The 16,713-nt window shown below is 41.1% G+C and overlaps 1 protein-coding gene across 1 annotated transcript in view; it reads left to right on the top strand.

Annotated features, from left to right (window-relative positions):
- The first annotated feature begins 5,414 nt into the window (after positions 1-5,414).
- Dhx9 (DExH-box helicase 9) overlaps positions 5,415-16,713 on the top strand; it is a 40,895-nt gene continuing 29,596 nt past the window's right edge. The window contains exons 1-5 of the mRNA XM_076873026.2: positions 5,415-5,548; positions 8,774-8,906; positions 9,496-9,636; positions 14,316-14,433; positions 16,096-16,205. Coding sequence (XP_076729141.1) covers positions 8,796-8,906; positions 9,496-9,636; positions 14,316-14,433; positions 16,096-16,205 — 480 coding nt within the window. The 5' untranslated portion in view covers positions 5,415-5,548; positions 8,774-8,795. The remainder of the gene's footprint in view (positions 5,549-8,773; positions 8,907-9,495; positions 9,637-14,315; positions 14,434-16,095; positions 16,206-16,713) is intronic.

The following is a 16,713-nucleotide window of genomic DNA, read 5'->3' as shown; positions in this document are numbered from 1 at the left end:
GCCCCTCCCTACAGGGAGTCATAAAATTGTTAATTAATGTGTGCCGGGCTGCTCCATCTGGCCCTTTCCCCCATGGCCCTTTCCCCCATCCGTCTGCTTCTCACTTTTTGGCCATCCCACTGAGCATCTCCTGGGCCTAGTCATGTAAGCAGGAAGAAGAGAGATAGGGGAAGACAGCAGGGAAATAAAGGAAGCCTAGGACTTATTAAAAAAAGGCAGAACCCCCTCACTTCTTGGGATACCAGGGTACCAGCTAAGGCCCCCATCTCCCTCCTGGGAGAAGTCTTATGTTACCCCTTTTTAAATAAACCCTGTTTTATATGCTTGCCTCGGCGTGCTTCTCTAATATTATATTTCAACATGTGAGAGAGCAGAACTAGTGACTGGTAACCAGCAGTATCAGTGGTACTAGGGATGGAACCCAGGGGTGCTCTACCACTGAGCAGCATCCTCAGTCCTTTATTGTAGACAGGGTTTCATTACATTCCAAAAGCTGGCCTCAAATTTACAATCCTCTTGCCTCAGCCTCCCAAGTCACTGAGATCACAGGCATATGCCACTCTACTGGGCACACTTTAGCATGTAAGTTAAACAACCAAAAGAAAAAAAAAAAAAAAAGAATTTTCTGAAATTTTTTTTCACACAACTAGTAAATATAATGGAATAGAATCCACACACCACACCGCATAGGGAAATTGTATTCAGTAGGACTAGTTACCTTTATCTGCTTATCAGCTACCAGAGTATTCAAGTTCATGCCAGATGAACCACCTGAGGATTCTGTCATCCTGGTTGACCTCTGGTATATTTTCTACACAGCAGCTAGAACACCTTCTATTTATTTATTTATTTTGTATTGGGGATTGAACTCAGGTACTCAACCCCTGAGCCACATCTCCTGCCCTATTTTTAATTTTATTTAGAGACAGTGTCTCATTGAATTGCTTAGAGCCTTGCCATTGCTAAGGCTGGCTTTGAACTCGCAATTCTTCTGTCTCAGTCTCCCAAGCTACAGGGATTACAGGCCTGTGATACCACTGTTGACCGGTGACCAGTCCTTGCTTCCCCGATGTTGAAGAATAACACCAAAGAAGCATAGAAGCACGCCGAGGCAAGGTCAGACTAGAAATCAGAAGTTTATTAAAGGACAGCAGAAAAAACTTCTCCTGGAGGAAGAAGGGGACCCAAAAGGTGGAATCCATGGAAGTGCGGTTGTTTCCCCTTTTTATAGTTTTGATGATGGAATGTAGGTTGGAAGGCCCGAGGGGTGGGACACAGGTGGGCCAAAGAAGTAATCTGGGCAAGAAGGACTTCATTATCACTTCTTTGGAATGGACTTTGGCCTAGGGCCTTTTCAGGACTTCATTAACATTCCATGAGTTGTCCTGCGTTTCCTGGAATCATTCTCAGCATGGCCTCCATTTTAGATTTCACTGGATATTATGTAAAGGTAAAATTTCTAAGCTGATTCTAAGCCGCAGAGCCTGAGTTAAAGTGTAAAAGACCGGACATTGTAAAGTTTCTAAACTGCAGGGCTTGGGTTAAAAAGTAAAAGACCAAGTATTGTTAAAATTCCTCTGCTACCCCCAAAACCTGTAATCCCTGTAGCTGTTAGGACAATACCCGAACTGCCCAGTAAATATTCTCACTGACTCCTCTGGTTGTCTAATAACTTGGGATGCTGTGTAATATGTCACGTAGGTATTGCAGGACCTAAACCAATCAGTTTGAATGTGTACCCCGCTTAGGGGTGACCAATCACCCCTGCCCAATCTGTTCCTGCCAATGAATGTACTAATCATGTCTCAGAGTTGTTCAATTTTCCCGTGCCTCTTGATGATTTGTTCTGATGTATGCAAAGCCCCCACCCCCTCCAAAAAGTGTATTTAAGCACTGCTTGACCTCTGCTCTGGGCTCTGGGCTGCTCTATCTTCCTGAGTGAGCCTGGAGCCTCAGCATGCTGAATCAATAAAACCCCTTCTTCCAATTGCATAAAGCCGGTCTCTTGTGGTCTCTCCCTCCAACGCTTTGCCGGACCCTTACAATTAGACCCCATCTAACTACACTGACTACCTAACTTTAAATCTGGCTTCACCTGCGCCACTGCACCCAGGTAGAATGCTCTTTATAAATGTGAATGTTCTACATTTGAGCCATTTGTGGGCTGAGGCTCTTTAAGCACAGAGGCATTTTTATTTTATTTTATTTTTTTTTAAAGAGAGAGAGAGAGAGAGAGAGAGAGGGAATTTCAATATTTATTTTTCAGTTTTTGGCATACACAACATCTTTGTTTGTATGTGGTGCTGAGGATCCAACCCAGGCCGTACGCATGCCAGGCGAGTGCGCTACCGCTTGAGCCACATCCCCAGCCCACAGAGGCATTTTTAAATGTTAACTTTTGGTGTGAGGGACCAGCTTTGTCACATTTGTATCTGTAAGCATGTGACTAATTATTTCTGAGACTCTGGAAATGGCTTCCCATAAGCAGGGAAGTGTGTCAGCTTCTGGGAACCTACATTCCAAGTCCAGTGCACCCTATCTTTTGCAAATTGGGGAAGGTGTTAAAATTACCACATACGTTTTTCTTGGGGTCCTTGGACCATGGTGAAACCAAATGATTTACTGTTAGTGCTTGAGTGAATGGGCACCTCTAAAGCACGTCAGTCAATAAGAGCAATAAATAATACTTGCAGTAAATAATTACCAAAAGCGTGGTCCTTGTCCCTGATGTCAATCTAATAACAGAGGACAGGGTTTTGAGAAAAAGGAAAAAGGAGGTTTATTGCTTTGCTAGCAAAGGAGAATCACAGAGGACTCCTGTCCCAGAGGCTATGATTCTGCCCATCATCAGGAAGAGGGGGCTTTTAAAAGAGGTGATTCAAAGGCTACTCTGTCAGATTTGCAACTCACTAGTGTTGGGTGCAGAGCAGGCTGAACTGTGTTGTCTGCAGGGCAGACTGAACAGATGTTGGCTGCAACATAACCCATGAACTCAAACCCCCCTCTATCTGGTCCTTTATCACCTGTTTGCCTCAAGTCTGAACATTCAACCCTGCTCAAGGCTGAACACTTAACCCCCGCTTGGGCCAACAAGGCAGCTTGCAGACCCAGAGGCCCATTAGATTTGGGCTATAAAAACTCCCTCCTGCTAGGCCCCCTCCTCTTGCTCACGCGCGCTCTCTCTCGCTCGCTCTCTCTCTCTCTCTCTCTCTCTCTTGCTCTTTGTCTTTCTTGCACACGCTCTCTGTCTCTCTCTTGCTCTTGCTCCCTCCCTCTTCATCTCTCCTCTTCACTTTTCTCTCTTTCTCTCTTTCCTTCTTTCTTTTCTCTTTGTTGCACTACTGCAATAAAGGTCTTTTGGTTGCTCCGAGTGTTGTGGTCACTTTCCTTTCAACTAGTCATTTCTGAGATCTTCTGTGCCATCCCAAAAGTCTGAATTACTTTGTTCCAGTGGTGGGTGTGTGTTTTCAAGGATGGAGCCTGAGAGTAGGGAGGAGGAGAAATTAGGGAAAGAGGAAGAGAAAGAAACATGTCCTTACAAAAAAGTTGCAGTGACAGGGGAGCAAGAGCAATATTCAAAGCATAAAGTGGACCACTGTTAAATTAAAGTGCCCCTGGGCTCAATCTCCAGTGCCACAAAAAAGGGGAGAAAGCACAATTTAACAGTGATTATTACAACAGTTACAGATACAAATTATTCCAAATACTCCAAAGAAAAAAGATGTCTAATTTAAGAAAAAAAAAAAAAAACTTACAGATTTTATTTACACATTAAACAAGAATTTATTGAGAATTTAGTATTCCAGGCACTTCAGTGAGTGACCAAGAAGTGTCCCTGCCATAACTTGTGCTTAATTCTTTCAAGAGACCTTGGTTTTTATAGTATTTGAATGACTACAAAACACCTATTGGACACCTAATATGTGCCAGGTACTGAATTAAATCCCTTTTGTATGCTATTTTTGCTAACCTGTCCTCATCTCGGATTTTTAGGCCATTTGGCTACATTTCTATCTGGCATAATTTTGCCAATTTTGAGGACAAGAATCCTGAAGCCAGAAGTCCCTCTTCAGGTGGGCTAGTTGAAACTGGTTGGATGCAAGATGGTTACCAGAATGGCCATGATGCAATCTCTAACTTCATTATAATCCTACCCACATGCTAAGTAACACCCTTCCCCCAAGCACCGTGAGAACTGAAAACTGCCATATGGATGACCAGAAATAACTACAAAAGAAGCAAAAATGAGGTGGTGCAGAAATTAGGGAAATATCCTCCCATTCCCAGAAAAAACATCAATATTCCTCACCATTATTTCTTTTACCCTACATCCATACCTTCACAACACCCCAAGGGTGGGAAATTGGTTTGCAATTTTATCTTCTACTTCTCCTAGTCTTAACCAAGAATAAGTCCCTTTCACTGCTCAATCGGTGCTTTGAAAATTTGTGTAGGGTTCCCTGCTGCTAAACAGTCACTCTATCACTGAAATACATCCCCAGGGAGGGAGACATCTACTTTAAACATCAATAACCCTGAGCAGTTTATTATATATATATATATATATATATATATATTTTTTTTTTTTTTTAAATCGGTACAAGAGCCCCTACCACTGAGCCACACGCCTCCAGCCTCTTGATAATTTTAATCTGTGAAATAAACTGACAATAGGTTAACTCGAGTTTTGGGGGAGGGAACATAATAAATTTCTTTATGTGCAAAAACAGCTTAATAAATTGCAAACAGGGACTCAAAGGAGGGCATCACAGTTGAAATTTAAATAGCGCTGAACAAAGGGCTGCGGACCTGGGGCAGCCAGGAAGTGTGGAAGCCCGCGGGGGTGGGGGAGCACAAGCGCAGTGGCGCCCTGTTATGCAGATGAGTCTCCCAGGCAACCGGATGGGTGGAGATCTGCGGCCCGGGCATTAGACCCCCGCCCCTTTCTCTGAAAAGGTCTTTCTTAGTCAGAAAGGGGTTTCAAAGTCGAGAGCCTGTTTACATCCGTTTACTTCACTAATGCAGATTTCCTTTATAGATGGAAGTTCTTTTACAAAAGGGCAGCCTTTCAGACTCAGTCTGGTCCGCAGTTTTTCAGAATAGCCATCTTGAAACGCGCCCAAGAAATATATTCCGGGGTGGCATATTTTGAGGTACCACGGGCTGCTGTGATAGAAACTGTCAGACACAAGGGCATCACAACGCTCAGGCCCTCGATTCCCTACAAGGCTCAGGGGCCGGTAGCTCGTTCCCGGAAGTGGCCAACCCGGGGCCTAGGCCGCGAGCGCTGTGATCTCCAGCCGACCGCGGCCTCGAGGCGCGAAAGAGCTGGTGCCCCGCCCCCTCCCGCGGGGCGCCCTCGCGGCCGACCTCGCCTTTTGCGCATGCGTGCACACGCTAACTCCGCCCACCGAGCTCCGCGGTCGGAGCCATTTCGCCGCTGCCTGGGTGCAAGAGGCCGCGTGCTTTCTAGCGGTCTCTGAAGGAGACCGGAGTCGCAGACGGTCTTAAGAGGGCTGTGCTCTCGGGCACCGGGAAGCGGAGGCTGGTAAGGAAGAGACTCTGGCGTCGGGCAGGGCGGCAGGCGGGTGGTGAGGCCGCGGCTCTGCGGCGGCTTTGTGTGGAGCGCGGGCGGTGGCGGTGGGGGAGGGGCGGCCGGCGCCCAGATCGCGAGTGTGCGCGTGCCCGCCGTGGCGCACTTGTGGTGCGCGGGCCTCGCGTGCCTTAGGCCCCCGCTTTCTCCCTGTCCCCCTCACTCCCTTGCACGCCAAACCCGCTGCGTCTACCTCCAGGCCTGCCGGGGCGCGGTCGCGGCCGAGGGAAGGTGGGGGTGAAGCGCCTACGGTGATTGTCGCGGGAGCGCCGCACGTGCCCAGGGCCCGTGGGGCCTTCTTTCATTCACGCGACCAATCGGCGCAGGCCCGGTGGGTCGGATACGGCCCCTACACTTCCCTCAGGGTGGTGGACGGGTGCGGTGAGGAGCAGGCGGCAGAGAAACAAAGGTCTTGGTGTGCCCGCCGCGGAGGAACTGAGCGTGTGCGCGGGAACACCACCCCAGGGAGGGTGGAGGAGGGGGCCTCGGGCCGGGGCTGCGTCCGCCTCCGCGCGGTGGCGGCGTCAGTGATGACCGAGGCCGAGACCTGGGCCTGGAGGGTGGAGAGGGGAACTTAAGAGAACGGGTTTCAGGTGGCGAGAGTCACAGCACGGTTTCCTGGTGTACAGGGAAGGTGGAGAGGAGTGAATAGATAGTTTCCGCCACCACGCAGTTTTCGTCCTCTATCTTCATGAAATTTTGGCTTCTCAGATGGGGGTCTATTTTCTGGGACAAATTATTCTTGGTATCAGTTTTCTCACTCTTTTTTTTTTAAGAGAAAAGGGAATCGTAGTAATGCTTATTGCAAAGATGAAATTTTAAAAGTAGTCCTTAAAATGATCCCCTGGGGATGTTTGGCACATAGTAAAGAATTTTCAGGGAGTGAATTCCCACTCCCGAATTTTGATTTAATTTAGTGGATGGTAGTGCCATTAATGGATATGGAGGGTGGTTGGAACAGATCCGGGAAGGAAATTTAAAGTTCCTTTTTGAGATGCCAAGTTTGCATGCAGATGGATATGTGAGCGCTTAGATGAATTTGACTTTGGAACTTGAAGACAAAGTAGATTAAACTTTTTAATATTTTGACCCTATGTATAACCGAGTTAGATGAGACTACCTAGAGAGAAATGAATTTAGTGATCTAGTATTTGTTATTTTGAGTTACTCATTTACTGAGTTGGTTTTATTTATTTTTTTTTTTTGAAGTAATTTCTCAGGGATGGAATTTACAGGTGGGCATTATTTACAATCACTGTTACAAAATACTAGGGATAATCTGATTAAAAAGAAACGATTATTTTGGTTCAAGATTTCAGTCCAGGGTGGATTAGACTAGCTCCACTGCATTTTGGCCTGTGGTGATTTAGCACATGGTGGAGAGTTCTTGGTGAAACAAATATAACCTTCTAGGGTGGGGGGTGGAGATCCTATACCCTTTCAAGGGCATGCTCCTTCTCCCCTTAATACAGGAAGGCTTTTCACTAGGCTCCACCTCTTAAAGGTTCCACCACCTTCCAATAGTACCATGGACTGGGAATTAAACCTTTTACTGGGTGGGTCTTTGGACTTTTACCTGAACCATAGCAGACATCTTTATCTCCACAGTTTTTCTCAAAATGGGATATTCCATTCCCTTCACCAGATGATTGGCAATTTTATAGTAGGGACCAGCTTGATGTTATTAGACTTAATGCTAGCAAAATGCACTGGTAATTTTTTTTTTCCTCAGCAGACTAAATTGATTATTCCTCCTTCTGGTTTTATATTTTGATAATTATTTAGACTATTCTAGACTTTCCATCATTTTTAGTGTTTTATAGTCTGGAGTAGAGGGCAAGTGCCAACAAGTATGATACATTGGGTTTCAAGGAAACTTATTTTCTACAGGGTTTTTTGTTTTGTTTTTGTACCAGAGATTGAACCCAGGGGCATTTAACTGCTGAAAGACATCCCAAGGTTTCTTTATTTTGGGACAAATCTCTCTAAATTGCTAAGATTGGCTTGGAACTTGCAATCCTTCTGCATCAGTTCTCCCCAGTTGCTGGGATTGCAGGCCTTCCCTCCCTCACATGGCTACTTATTTATTTTTGTGCAGGGATTGAACTCTGGCACTGGACCACTAGGCCACACCCACAGCCCTGTTTTGTATATTTATTTTATTTAGAGACAGGGTTTCACTAAACTGCTTAGCACCTCACTTTTCCTGAGGCTGGGAAGCTGGCTTTCAACTTGGGATCCTCCTGTCTCAGCCTCCTGAGCTTCTTGGATTACTTCATGCCCCACTGCACCCAGTACACCTTGCAATTCTACAAACTATGCCTAAAAGAGTTTTGGTGCCTAACATTTAATAGGTCACTGTCCTTAGTTCAAGAAAGGGGTGCTTAATGTATTTGGATGTCCCAATATAATATGTACTCTGCAGCATGAAGGATAGTCTGCTAGTAGTCAGAAAGAGAGGAGACAGGGCTGGGGATGTGGCTCAAGTGGTAGCGCACTGCCTGGCATGCATGCGGCCCAGGTTCCATCCTCAGCACCATACACAAAGATGTTGTGTCCGCCAAAAACTAAAAATATTAAAAATTCTAAAGAGAGGAGACTACTACACAAAATTAATGGCCATTTCTTTCTTCCCTCTTTTTTTTTTTTTTGTGTAACAGGGATTGAACCCAGTGGAACTTTACCACTTTATATCCCCACCCCACCTTTTTTTGGACAGGGTCTCCCTAAATTCCTGAGGGCCTCACTAAGTTGCTGGGCCTGACTTTGGACTTAATTCCTCCTACCTCAGTCTCCCTGGGATAACAGGCATGCATCACCACACCCAGCCCATTTTTTAATATAATATTCTGTATTTTGAATTTATGCCTCCATCATGAATGAATTACTTAAGTTTTCTAAGCCTTAGTTTCTTCCTCTGTAGACAGTAATAGAATGTGCCATAAATTCTATTTTTGATCAGTAAATGAGTTAAAACAATAGATGCTCCTTGTAGAATGTAGGACATTGCATAAAATATTTAAGAAGAGATAAAAATCATTACTAGACCCCAGAGATAACCATTGTGGGGAAATTTCTTTACAACCTTGATCTGTTGACCTAGATTATAGTAATTTCCAGGTAATGTTTTATTTCCAGGTTTTGGTATCATGCTATTTTTAACCAACTTTGTTTTCTTAGGTCCAAAGAAGACTCCTGAATCATGGGTGACGTTAAAAATTTTCTGTATGCCTGGTGTGGCAAAAGGAAGATGACCCCAGCGTATGAAATTAGAGCAGTAGGGAACAAAAACAGGCAGAAATTCATGTGTGAGGTACTACAGAATACAGTTCCTTTATGTGAATTATAAAACTAGTTTTGTGGTTAAAATAAGAATGTTTTTGTTTGGGAATGTTAAAAATCAGTTGCACAGTGGGGAAGAATAGTTCTTGTATTGTGACTGACTGCTATTCTCTTTCGTTACAAGTGATTTCCAAGAAAGCATTATTTATAGAATAATAGATAAATAATTCTAACTAGAACTTAAATCTTCCTCAACAGTAGTAAAAATTAGAAAAGTTAGATAAGCTGTTTGTAATTTTACTACATCTTTAGAAACAAAGTGCTTGAAAGTAATTGGAGAGGTTGTTATCAAATCAGGTTTTAATGTGATTAAACATATTACATGAGAATATCTGAGTCACTTAAATGAATATTTTTATTTTATAATTTTAACTTCTCACTAGATAGTACGGTTCAAGTTTTTTTTTTTTATAAGGTAGCCTTTGTGTTAGTTTTTAGTGTACTTTTAGAGTACTTAACTAAAAGTTAGCTGTTTATCTCTTAATGGACTGTTTGAATTATGAGATTTTTAAGTAGAATTACCCAGCTTTAATACACTTTTTTTTCCTTGACTCTTGAAGGTTCGAGTAGAAGGGTTTAATTACACTGGCATGGGCAACTCTACCAATAAAAAAGATGCACAGAGCAATGCTGCCAGAGACTTTGTTAACTATTTGGTTCGAATAAATGAAGTAAAGAGTGAAGAAGTCCCGGCTATGGGGGTAAGTCCTTGATATGTATGTTGTATATTGGAATGATAAGTGGCTTCCTTTCACCCTTCTAGGTTCTTGGGGGTCAAATTAAACTAATATAAAACAGATTACCAGAAAAAGTACCAATTTATCATATGGGCAGGAGCATCACTGAAGAATAGCACATATACTAAAGTTGGAATGAACAGTGAATACTTCAGAACTCAGTGAGTTCTGAAAGCTTGTACAGACGATCCCTGGTTTTTGACCATTTCTACTTGAAATGGTGCAAAAGTGATAGGCAGTCAGTAGAAATGGTACTTCAACTTTTGAATTTTGGCCAGACTACCAATAATACAGGATAAGAAACTCACAGCTCCCAGTCATCTCTCTGATCACAAGGGTAAACAGATAATATTCTACAGTATACTGTTGCTGAGCTATTAAGTTTAGTAACTTAGGTGTATTAAATTCGTTTTTTACCTTTTGCCTTACAATGAGTTCATTGTAACATAAGAACCTCATACATTGAGGAGGATCCTTCTGCATCCTCAGAAGAAGAGGTGGTCTGTCTGGCTTGTTGCCAACCTTTAATTTCCTGTCCAGTGATACTGTAAAATTTTACCAGATTGATGAGAAGAGAGGATTCAGGACAATTGAGTTCCTTTTTCGGGGGTCCCTCTTATAGGCAGATAGTTCCCAGTGCCCTTCGCCTCAAGTCCAAAGATGCATATTTTGTGGTGCCACTTCCTGGACTCTTTCAGTTGTAATATTATGCAATCTCAGTATGTATGGAAGACCTAGACTCATAATTTTTCACTTAGACAGCAGAGGGGAAAGTGATTTGTGCAGTGGAATATCATTTTTTTTGATCATCTAATACCCAAACATCTTTTTTTATTGGTATTTAATTAAATTTAATTCTTATTTATTAAAAAATGAAGCTAAGCATTTTCTAAAATATTGAGGAATTGTTGACGTGGTTTAGATGAAATCTCTGGGATAACAAAGAGAAAGATGGGGTTTTTTTTAAAGAAGAGAGAGGGGGGGAATTTTCTAATATTTTTTAGTTCTCGGCAGACACAGCATCTTTGTTTGTATATGGTGCTGAGTATCGAACCCGGACCGCACGCATGCCAGGCGAGCGTACTACCGCTTGAGCCACATCCCCAGCCCCAAGATGGTTTTTATAAAAGGCTTTGGCAGCCTGGTGCAATGGGGCAGTCATGTAATCCCAGCACTCCAAAGGCTAAGGCCGAAGAATCACAAGTTCAAGAACAGCCTCCAGCAACTTAGCAAGACCTCTCTCAAAAAAGGACTGGTTTGGAGCTCAGTGGTGGATTGTGCCTGGGTTTAAATCCCAGTACCACAAAATACAATATTTAAGAATATCATCTATATTAGTTGTTTTTTCTTAGTACTATACTAGTTTTAATAGGGTTCTTACTTTCCCTGAATTTATGTATTCCAATCTGTTTATGAAGTTAAAAATGCATGTTTCAGGTCTTTCCATTGCTTGACCTAAAAGTTTTTAACTTAAAAAGAATTAAGGAAGATTTCTGGCTAAGGAAAAAAATATTCTAACATACCTTTCAAGTATCTGAAGTCATTGGCTATTGCTACATTTGTTAAAATCCATCCTATCTATTGCTTTATAGTGTAAATACTCTGGTGGCAGATTGTCTTAGTTTTCTTTCAGAAGACTTTTCTATTGACGTCTTTCTGGAAGAGTATTTGTATTTAGAGACATGTTCTTAGATGGCATCAAACTTCATGCCTCCTGCCTGAATCTCCCAAGTTGCTGGGATAACAGGTGTGCACCACTACACCCAGCTTGATTGTATTTCCTTGAGTTGGTTACATATTTTCTTCTGTCAGAAAATTTTGGATTGTATCCCGGGCATTTATTTATTTGTATGTGGTGCTGAGAGTCAAACCCAGTGCCTCATGAATGCTAGGAAAGCACTCTGCACACTTGAGTTACAACCCTAGTTCCTTACAAAGAGTATTTATTTGGTAGTTTTATCAGGCAATTAATTTTGTTTTAGATGCAAACTAAAACAATCTTTTGTATGTTAGAAGATTAGAAAACTGTTGCAGATTGGCTTAGAGTTTGCCCTCTATAGGAGGCTAAGTGTTTAGCCAAAAATTTGGACTATTTTTCAAACAAAATTTGAGGCTCCTCCTTCCTTCCTCTTGTCTTTTTAGGTTTCCTTTCACACTTTTCTAATAGTTTTAATTTCCCTAAACTTTTTGACTCGCAGCTGGAGAGAAGCTGCCTTGCAGTGGTTTCTCACCCTTGTTATAACCTGATTCCCAATTTCAACTGCCCTCCAGAATCAGCCTACTTTTCATTCTTCAGTGCTTGCACATAGTGGGGGTGTTTTGTGTTTTGTTTTTGCATTTCCCCTGGAATGTTAACTTCAGAAGTGAGTCTTTTAACATGCCCTGATCTTTCCTGTCACTGCATCCCCTACTTTCATTTCCTTTGTTTTAGCTACACTGGTATTCTAATTCCTGTAATGTTTCATCACTTATATGCCTCAAAATTTTTGTACTTAAGGTTTCCTTCTGCCTGGAAAACTATCCCTTAACCTATCCTATTAAAGCCAGGCTTGGTGTTGCATGCCTGTAATCCCAGTGGCTCAGAAGGCTGAGGCAGGAGGATCCTCCCAAGTTCAAAGCCAACCTCAGCAATTTAGCAAGGTCCTAAGCAATCAGTCCCTGTCTCTAAATAAAATACGAAAAGGAGTGGAGATGTGACTCAGAATTTAGCACCCCTGGGTTCAGTCCCCAGTAAAAACTAAAAATTTACATCACAAGTCTATTTATATTTTAATTACCACCTTTATCTTCCCCAACCAAGGTGTTATCCCCATACACCTCCATTTTTCTATGTGGTATTTATTAACTCAAACCAGTACTACTTAGCTAGGGATGGTTATGTCCTTTGAAGACATTTGGCAACGTAATGGAGATATCTGTAATAATCGAAGGGGAGCTACTGTTTGATAGTAGGTTAGAGATCAGGGGTGCTGCTAATATCCTATACTATAGCTCCACAGCTTCCTACAGTAGTTGACCAAAAATGTCAAACCAAGGTAAGAAATCCTGTTTAACCTCCCCATTCCAGGCATGTCCTATTCAGATTTTTTATTTCGTTCTGCACTTGTTCTTTTATCCTACAAATTGCTCAGCATAAAGGATATTTCAAAAAAATTTTGCTAGGGAAGATTTGAGATGTACATAAAAATAAGAATAATGTAGTAAACCCCAATGTTTACTTTTCAGCGTAGCCAACACTGGTCCTTTTGTTATTTTGAAGCAAATGATTTCTATTGGTATCTCTTAAGCCCCCTCTCTCCTTTCCTAGGCTATTTATTGAACCCAGGGGCAGTACCACTGCTCTATATCCCACCTGTTGTTGTTTTTGAGCCAAGATCTCCCTACTTGCCCGTATAACCTCTAATTTGGAATCCTCCTGCGGCATCTTCCTTAGTTAAGTAGATGGGTTACAAGTGTGTGCCACCACTTTTGAACCCAAGAAATTAACTTTCATAATTTTTTATCCTGAAGAAGATAGATCAAAGTCCAAATGGTTCATGGCAATATTTTTTCTTGTTAGTTTAAAGTTGGCAACAATCCAAATGTCCATCAATATGCTATTGCTTGGGCTATGTATATCCATATAACATATCAGTAAGGTTAAAATTTACATAAATCAGTATTTAAAGAAGTAGGAAATTCATTAAATACATAATGATGTTCTCTTTGGTATGTTTGGCCCCTCAAATATGCCCTTAGTTGGCTCCTTCCATTGTATTTTTTCTCAGATCTGACTTCACAAGCATGGGTTTCCATATTTACTCAAAATAGTGATCGTTTACATTCCCTATGTCTTCTATCTAGTTCTTCCCATTAGAATGTAGTTTCATGGGGATAAAACATCTGCCTTTTTTTGTTGTCATATCTTCCCTCTAGAATGATATCTAGTTCATGGGAGCACCTATAAAAGATACTTAACTGAATGTTCATTAAATGTACTAAATGAGCCAGGTACAGTGGTGCATGCCTATAATCCAAGCCGCTCACAAGGCCCAGGCAGGAGGATCCTGAATTCAAAAGTCAGCCTTAGCAATGGCTAGGCACTAAGCAACTCAGTGAGACCCTGTCTCTGAATAAAATATAAAATACAGCTGGGGATGTGGCTCAGTGGTTGAGTACCCTGAGCTCAATCTCTGGTACCAAAAAGAAAGATACTGAGAAAAGTAAGTGACAGTACAAGCTGATATTATTGTTTGTGGAAAAATTATATTTACATACTTTGTATATATTTTAAATGTGTGTATACACACACACACACACTCTCACTCTCAGGTGAAAAGTTAGGCATGATTTTTACTGCCTGAAATGAGAACTGAATGGATTTGTGATGACTTTTAAAAAAAAGATGGGACTGAGATTGTGGCTCAGTGGCAGAGTGCTTGCCTAGCAAATGTGAAGCACTGGGTTGGTTCGATCTTCAGCACCACGTAAAAATAAATAAAATAAAGGTATTATGTCCATCTACAACTAAAAAAATTTTAAAATGATGGGGAAAATATTGTGGGGAAGAAGGTAAGACACATGCACCTCCTTAATACATTAAAAGAATTTTCTAGTTCCTGAACATAAAAACACTGACTCTGCTTTGACTTTTCCTCTCACAGATTGCCCCTCCTCCACCCACTGTTCCTGCTGAGACATCTGACACCACAGCAAGTACTGGAGGAGAATTACCAACAACCATGGGAGGACCTCTTCCTCCACATTTGGCTCTCAAGGCAGGTAAGGGACTTGAATATGTGTTCATGACTGAAGATACTCAGTCTTTCTTGGTTATCATCTTAACTTTCTCATTTGGAGAGGAAAAAACTAGAATAAACTCAAGATGTTAAGAGACATGACCCATGATTATCTTAAGTTGTCAGTTACTATCAGATCATTTTATTTTTCTTAAAAATGTTCTACAACATAAGTGTTTTATTAATTTTTGCCTCTGAAAAATTTTATACAGGCTAGAACATTTATTTAAAGGGTCTTAGAATTTTTTCAAGTGGGAGGTGCTGTAAATCGTACCTGGTTTCATATTAGGCAAATTCTCTCAATATTGAACTAAACCCTTAGCTTGCTTTTTCTTGTTTTTCATTCTTCCAGCTATATTGTAGACCAAATGTTACGTACGAATTAGCCCTTAAATCTACTACCCATTAAGTAAGCAAACATTGTCAGATTCTGCATATACTTTTATTGGGATATCTACTGTAAGGAAGAATAAGTAGGATTTTGGTCAGATTGCTAAGGCTCAGATCCATTTTTTTTTTCTTTTTTTTTTTTTAATATTTATTTTTTAGTTGTAGTTGGACACAATACCTTTATTTTTATGTGGTGCTGAGGATCGAACCCAGGACCTTGCACCACGAGCTAGGCGAGCACTGTACCGCTGAGCCACAACCCCAACCCCTTCTTTCTTTTTTTTTTCCCCCAATGCTGAGGATGGTAGGCAAGCACTCTACCGTTGGTCTGCATCCTCAGCCCTCTTCAGATTGAAAATTTAGGAAATAGCATCTACTTAATAAAATTGCTTTCAGGAGTAAATAAAAAATTATTAAAGTAGTCAACTTTAGTAATCAGCACTGTTGTTATGCTTTCCATAAGCATCACTTTCTAGGTGGGTGTGGTTGGGGCAAGAGAATTGCAAGTTCAAGGCCAGCTTCAACAAATTAGTGAGGTCCTGAGTAACTTAGTGAGACACCCTGGGTCAAAATTTTAAAAGGTGAGGGAGGGACACTGGTGAGTTTGAAAAATTACACATCCCTGGGTAGAAGCCCCAGTACCAAAAAAAAAAAGTCATCACTTTCTTACACTTCTTCATCTCCTTATTTTTTCCACGAGCAATCAGTCCTACAGTTGACTTTCTTGTCAGATTCTTTAGTAAAGAAACAAACAGTGAATCTATTACATATTTGTAAAAAGTCTAAAATCTTTACGTACTGGATTGTTTGTCGCAAACTGTTGCTCATAATTTAAAAAAATAGCTTCATCAGCCTTGAAATTTGCAATTTAAATCTGTTTCAATATAACACTTCAATTAAGTTGTGAAGATTTCAGGCCTTTTAACAAATTGTTGAAACTTAAAGCGCCAAATGTTTAAACATAAAGTGCCAAAATGGGGCTGGGGATGTGACTCAAGCAGTAGCGCGTGTGCCTGGCAAGCGCGAGTCGCTGGGTTTGATCCTCAGCACCACATAAAAATAAAATACAGATGTTGTGTGTCCACCAAAAACTAAAAAATAAGTATTAAGAAATTCATATTCTCTCTCTCTCTAAAATGAAATAAAAAAGTGCCAAAATCTACATTAGTAAGATTCTAAAATATTTAGTTTTTTTCTTCTTTTTTTCTTTTTTTTAACCTTGATTAATCAAGAGAAAATTGTTATTCTTTAACAGAAAATAATTCTGGGGGAGCATCTGGCTTTGGTGCTCCTGGACCAACCTGGGACCGGGGAGCCAACTTGAAAGATTACTACTCAAGAAAGGAGGAACAAGAAGTACAAGCGGTAAGTCACCCACTATTTTCACTTCTGGAAATGTAATTTGGGACTTGATTTACAGCAAGGTTTATGACATTAACAAGTTAATAAATCAGTGACGGGGCTGGGGATGTGGCTCAAGCAGTAGCGCTCTCGCCTGGCATGCGTGCGGCTCGGGTTCAATCCTCAGCACCACATACAAACAAAGATGTTGTGTCAGCCAAAAACTAAAAAATAAAAATAAATATTTAAAAAATAAATAAATAAATCAGTGACTCTTTTAAATGATTATTTAAGACTGTTCACATGAATTACCATAAACCTAAACTACTGGTTAAATCTGGGCAGATTGCCTGTGGGAAAACAAAAAAACAAGTACTTATCCCTGGTGATAATGTAAAAATTTCTTCTACTTTATGGGAAATGTAATTATCTCAGGAAATCTCACTTCATAAGCACAAAGCAAAAATATATTAATAGTATATTTCTTTCTCTCAATACATTTAAAGTAGTAAGCACAAAAATTGTCAGTTTT

The sequence above is a fragment of the Callospermophilus lateralis genome, chromosome 13, assembly GCF_048772815.1.
Source record: "Callospermophilus lateralis isolate mCalLat2 chromosome 13, mCalLat2.hap1, whole genome shotgun sequence".
In the NCBI taxonomy this organism is placed as follows: domain Eukaryota; kingdom Metazoa; phylum Chordata; class Mammalia; order Rodentia; family Sciuridae; genus Callospermophilus; species Callospermophilus lateralis.
Note: the sequence above shows the minus strand (reverse complement) of the source record. Positions and strands in the feature narration are given on the sequence as shown.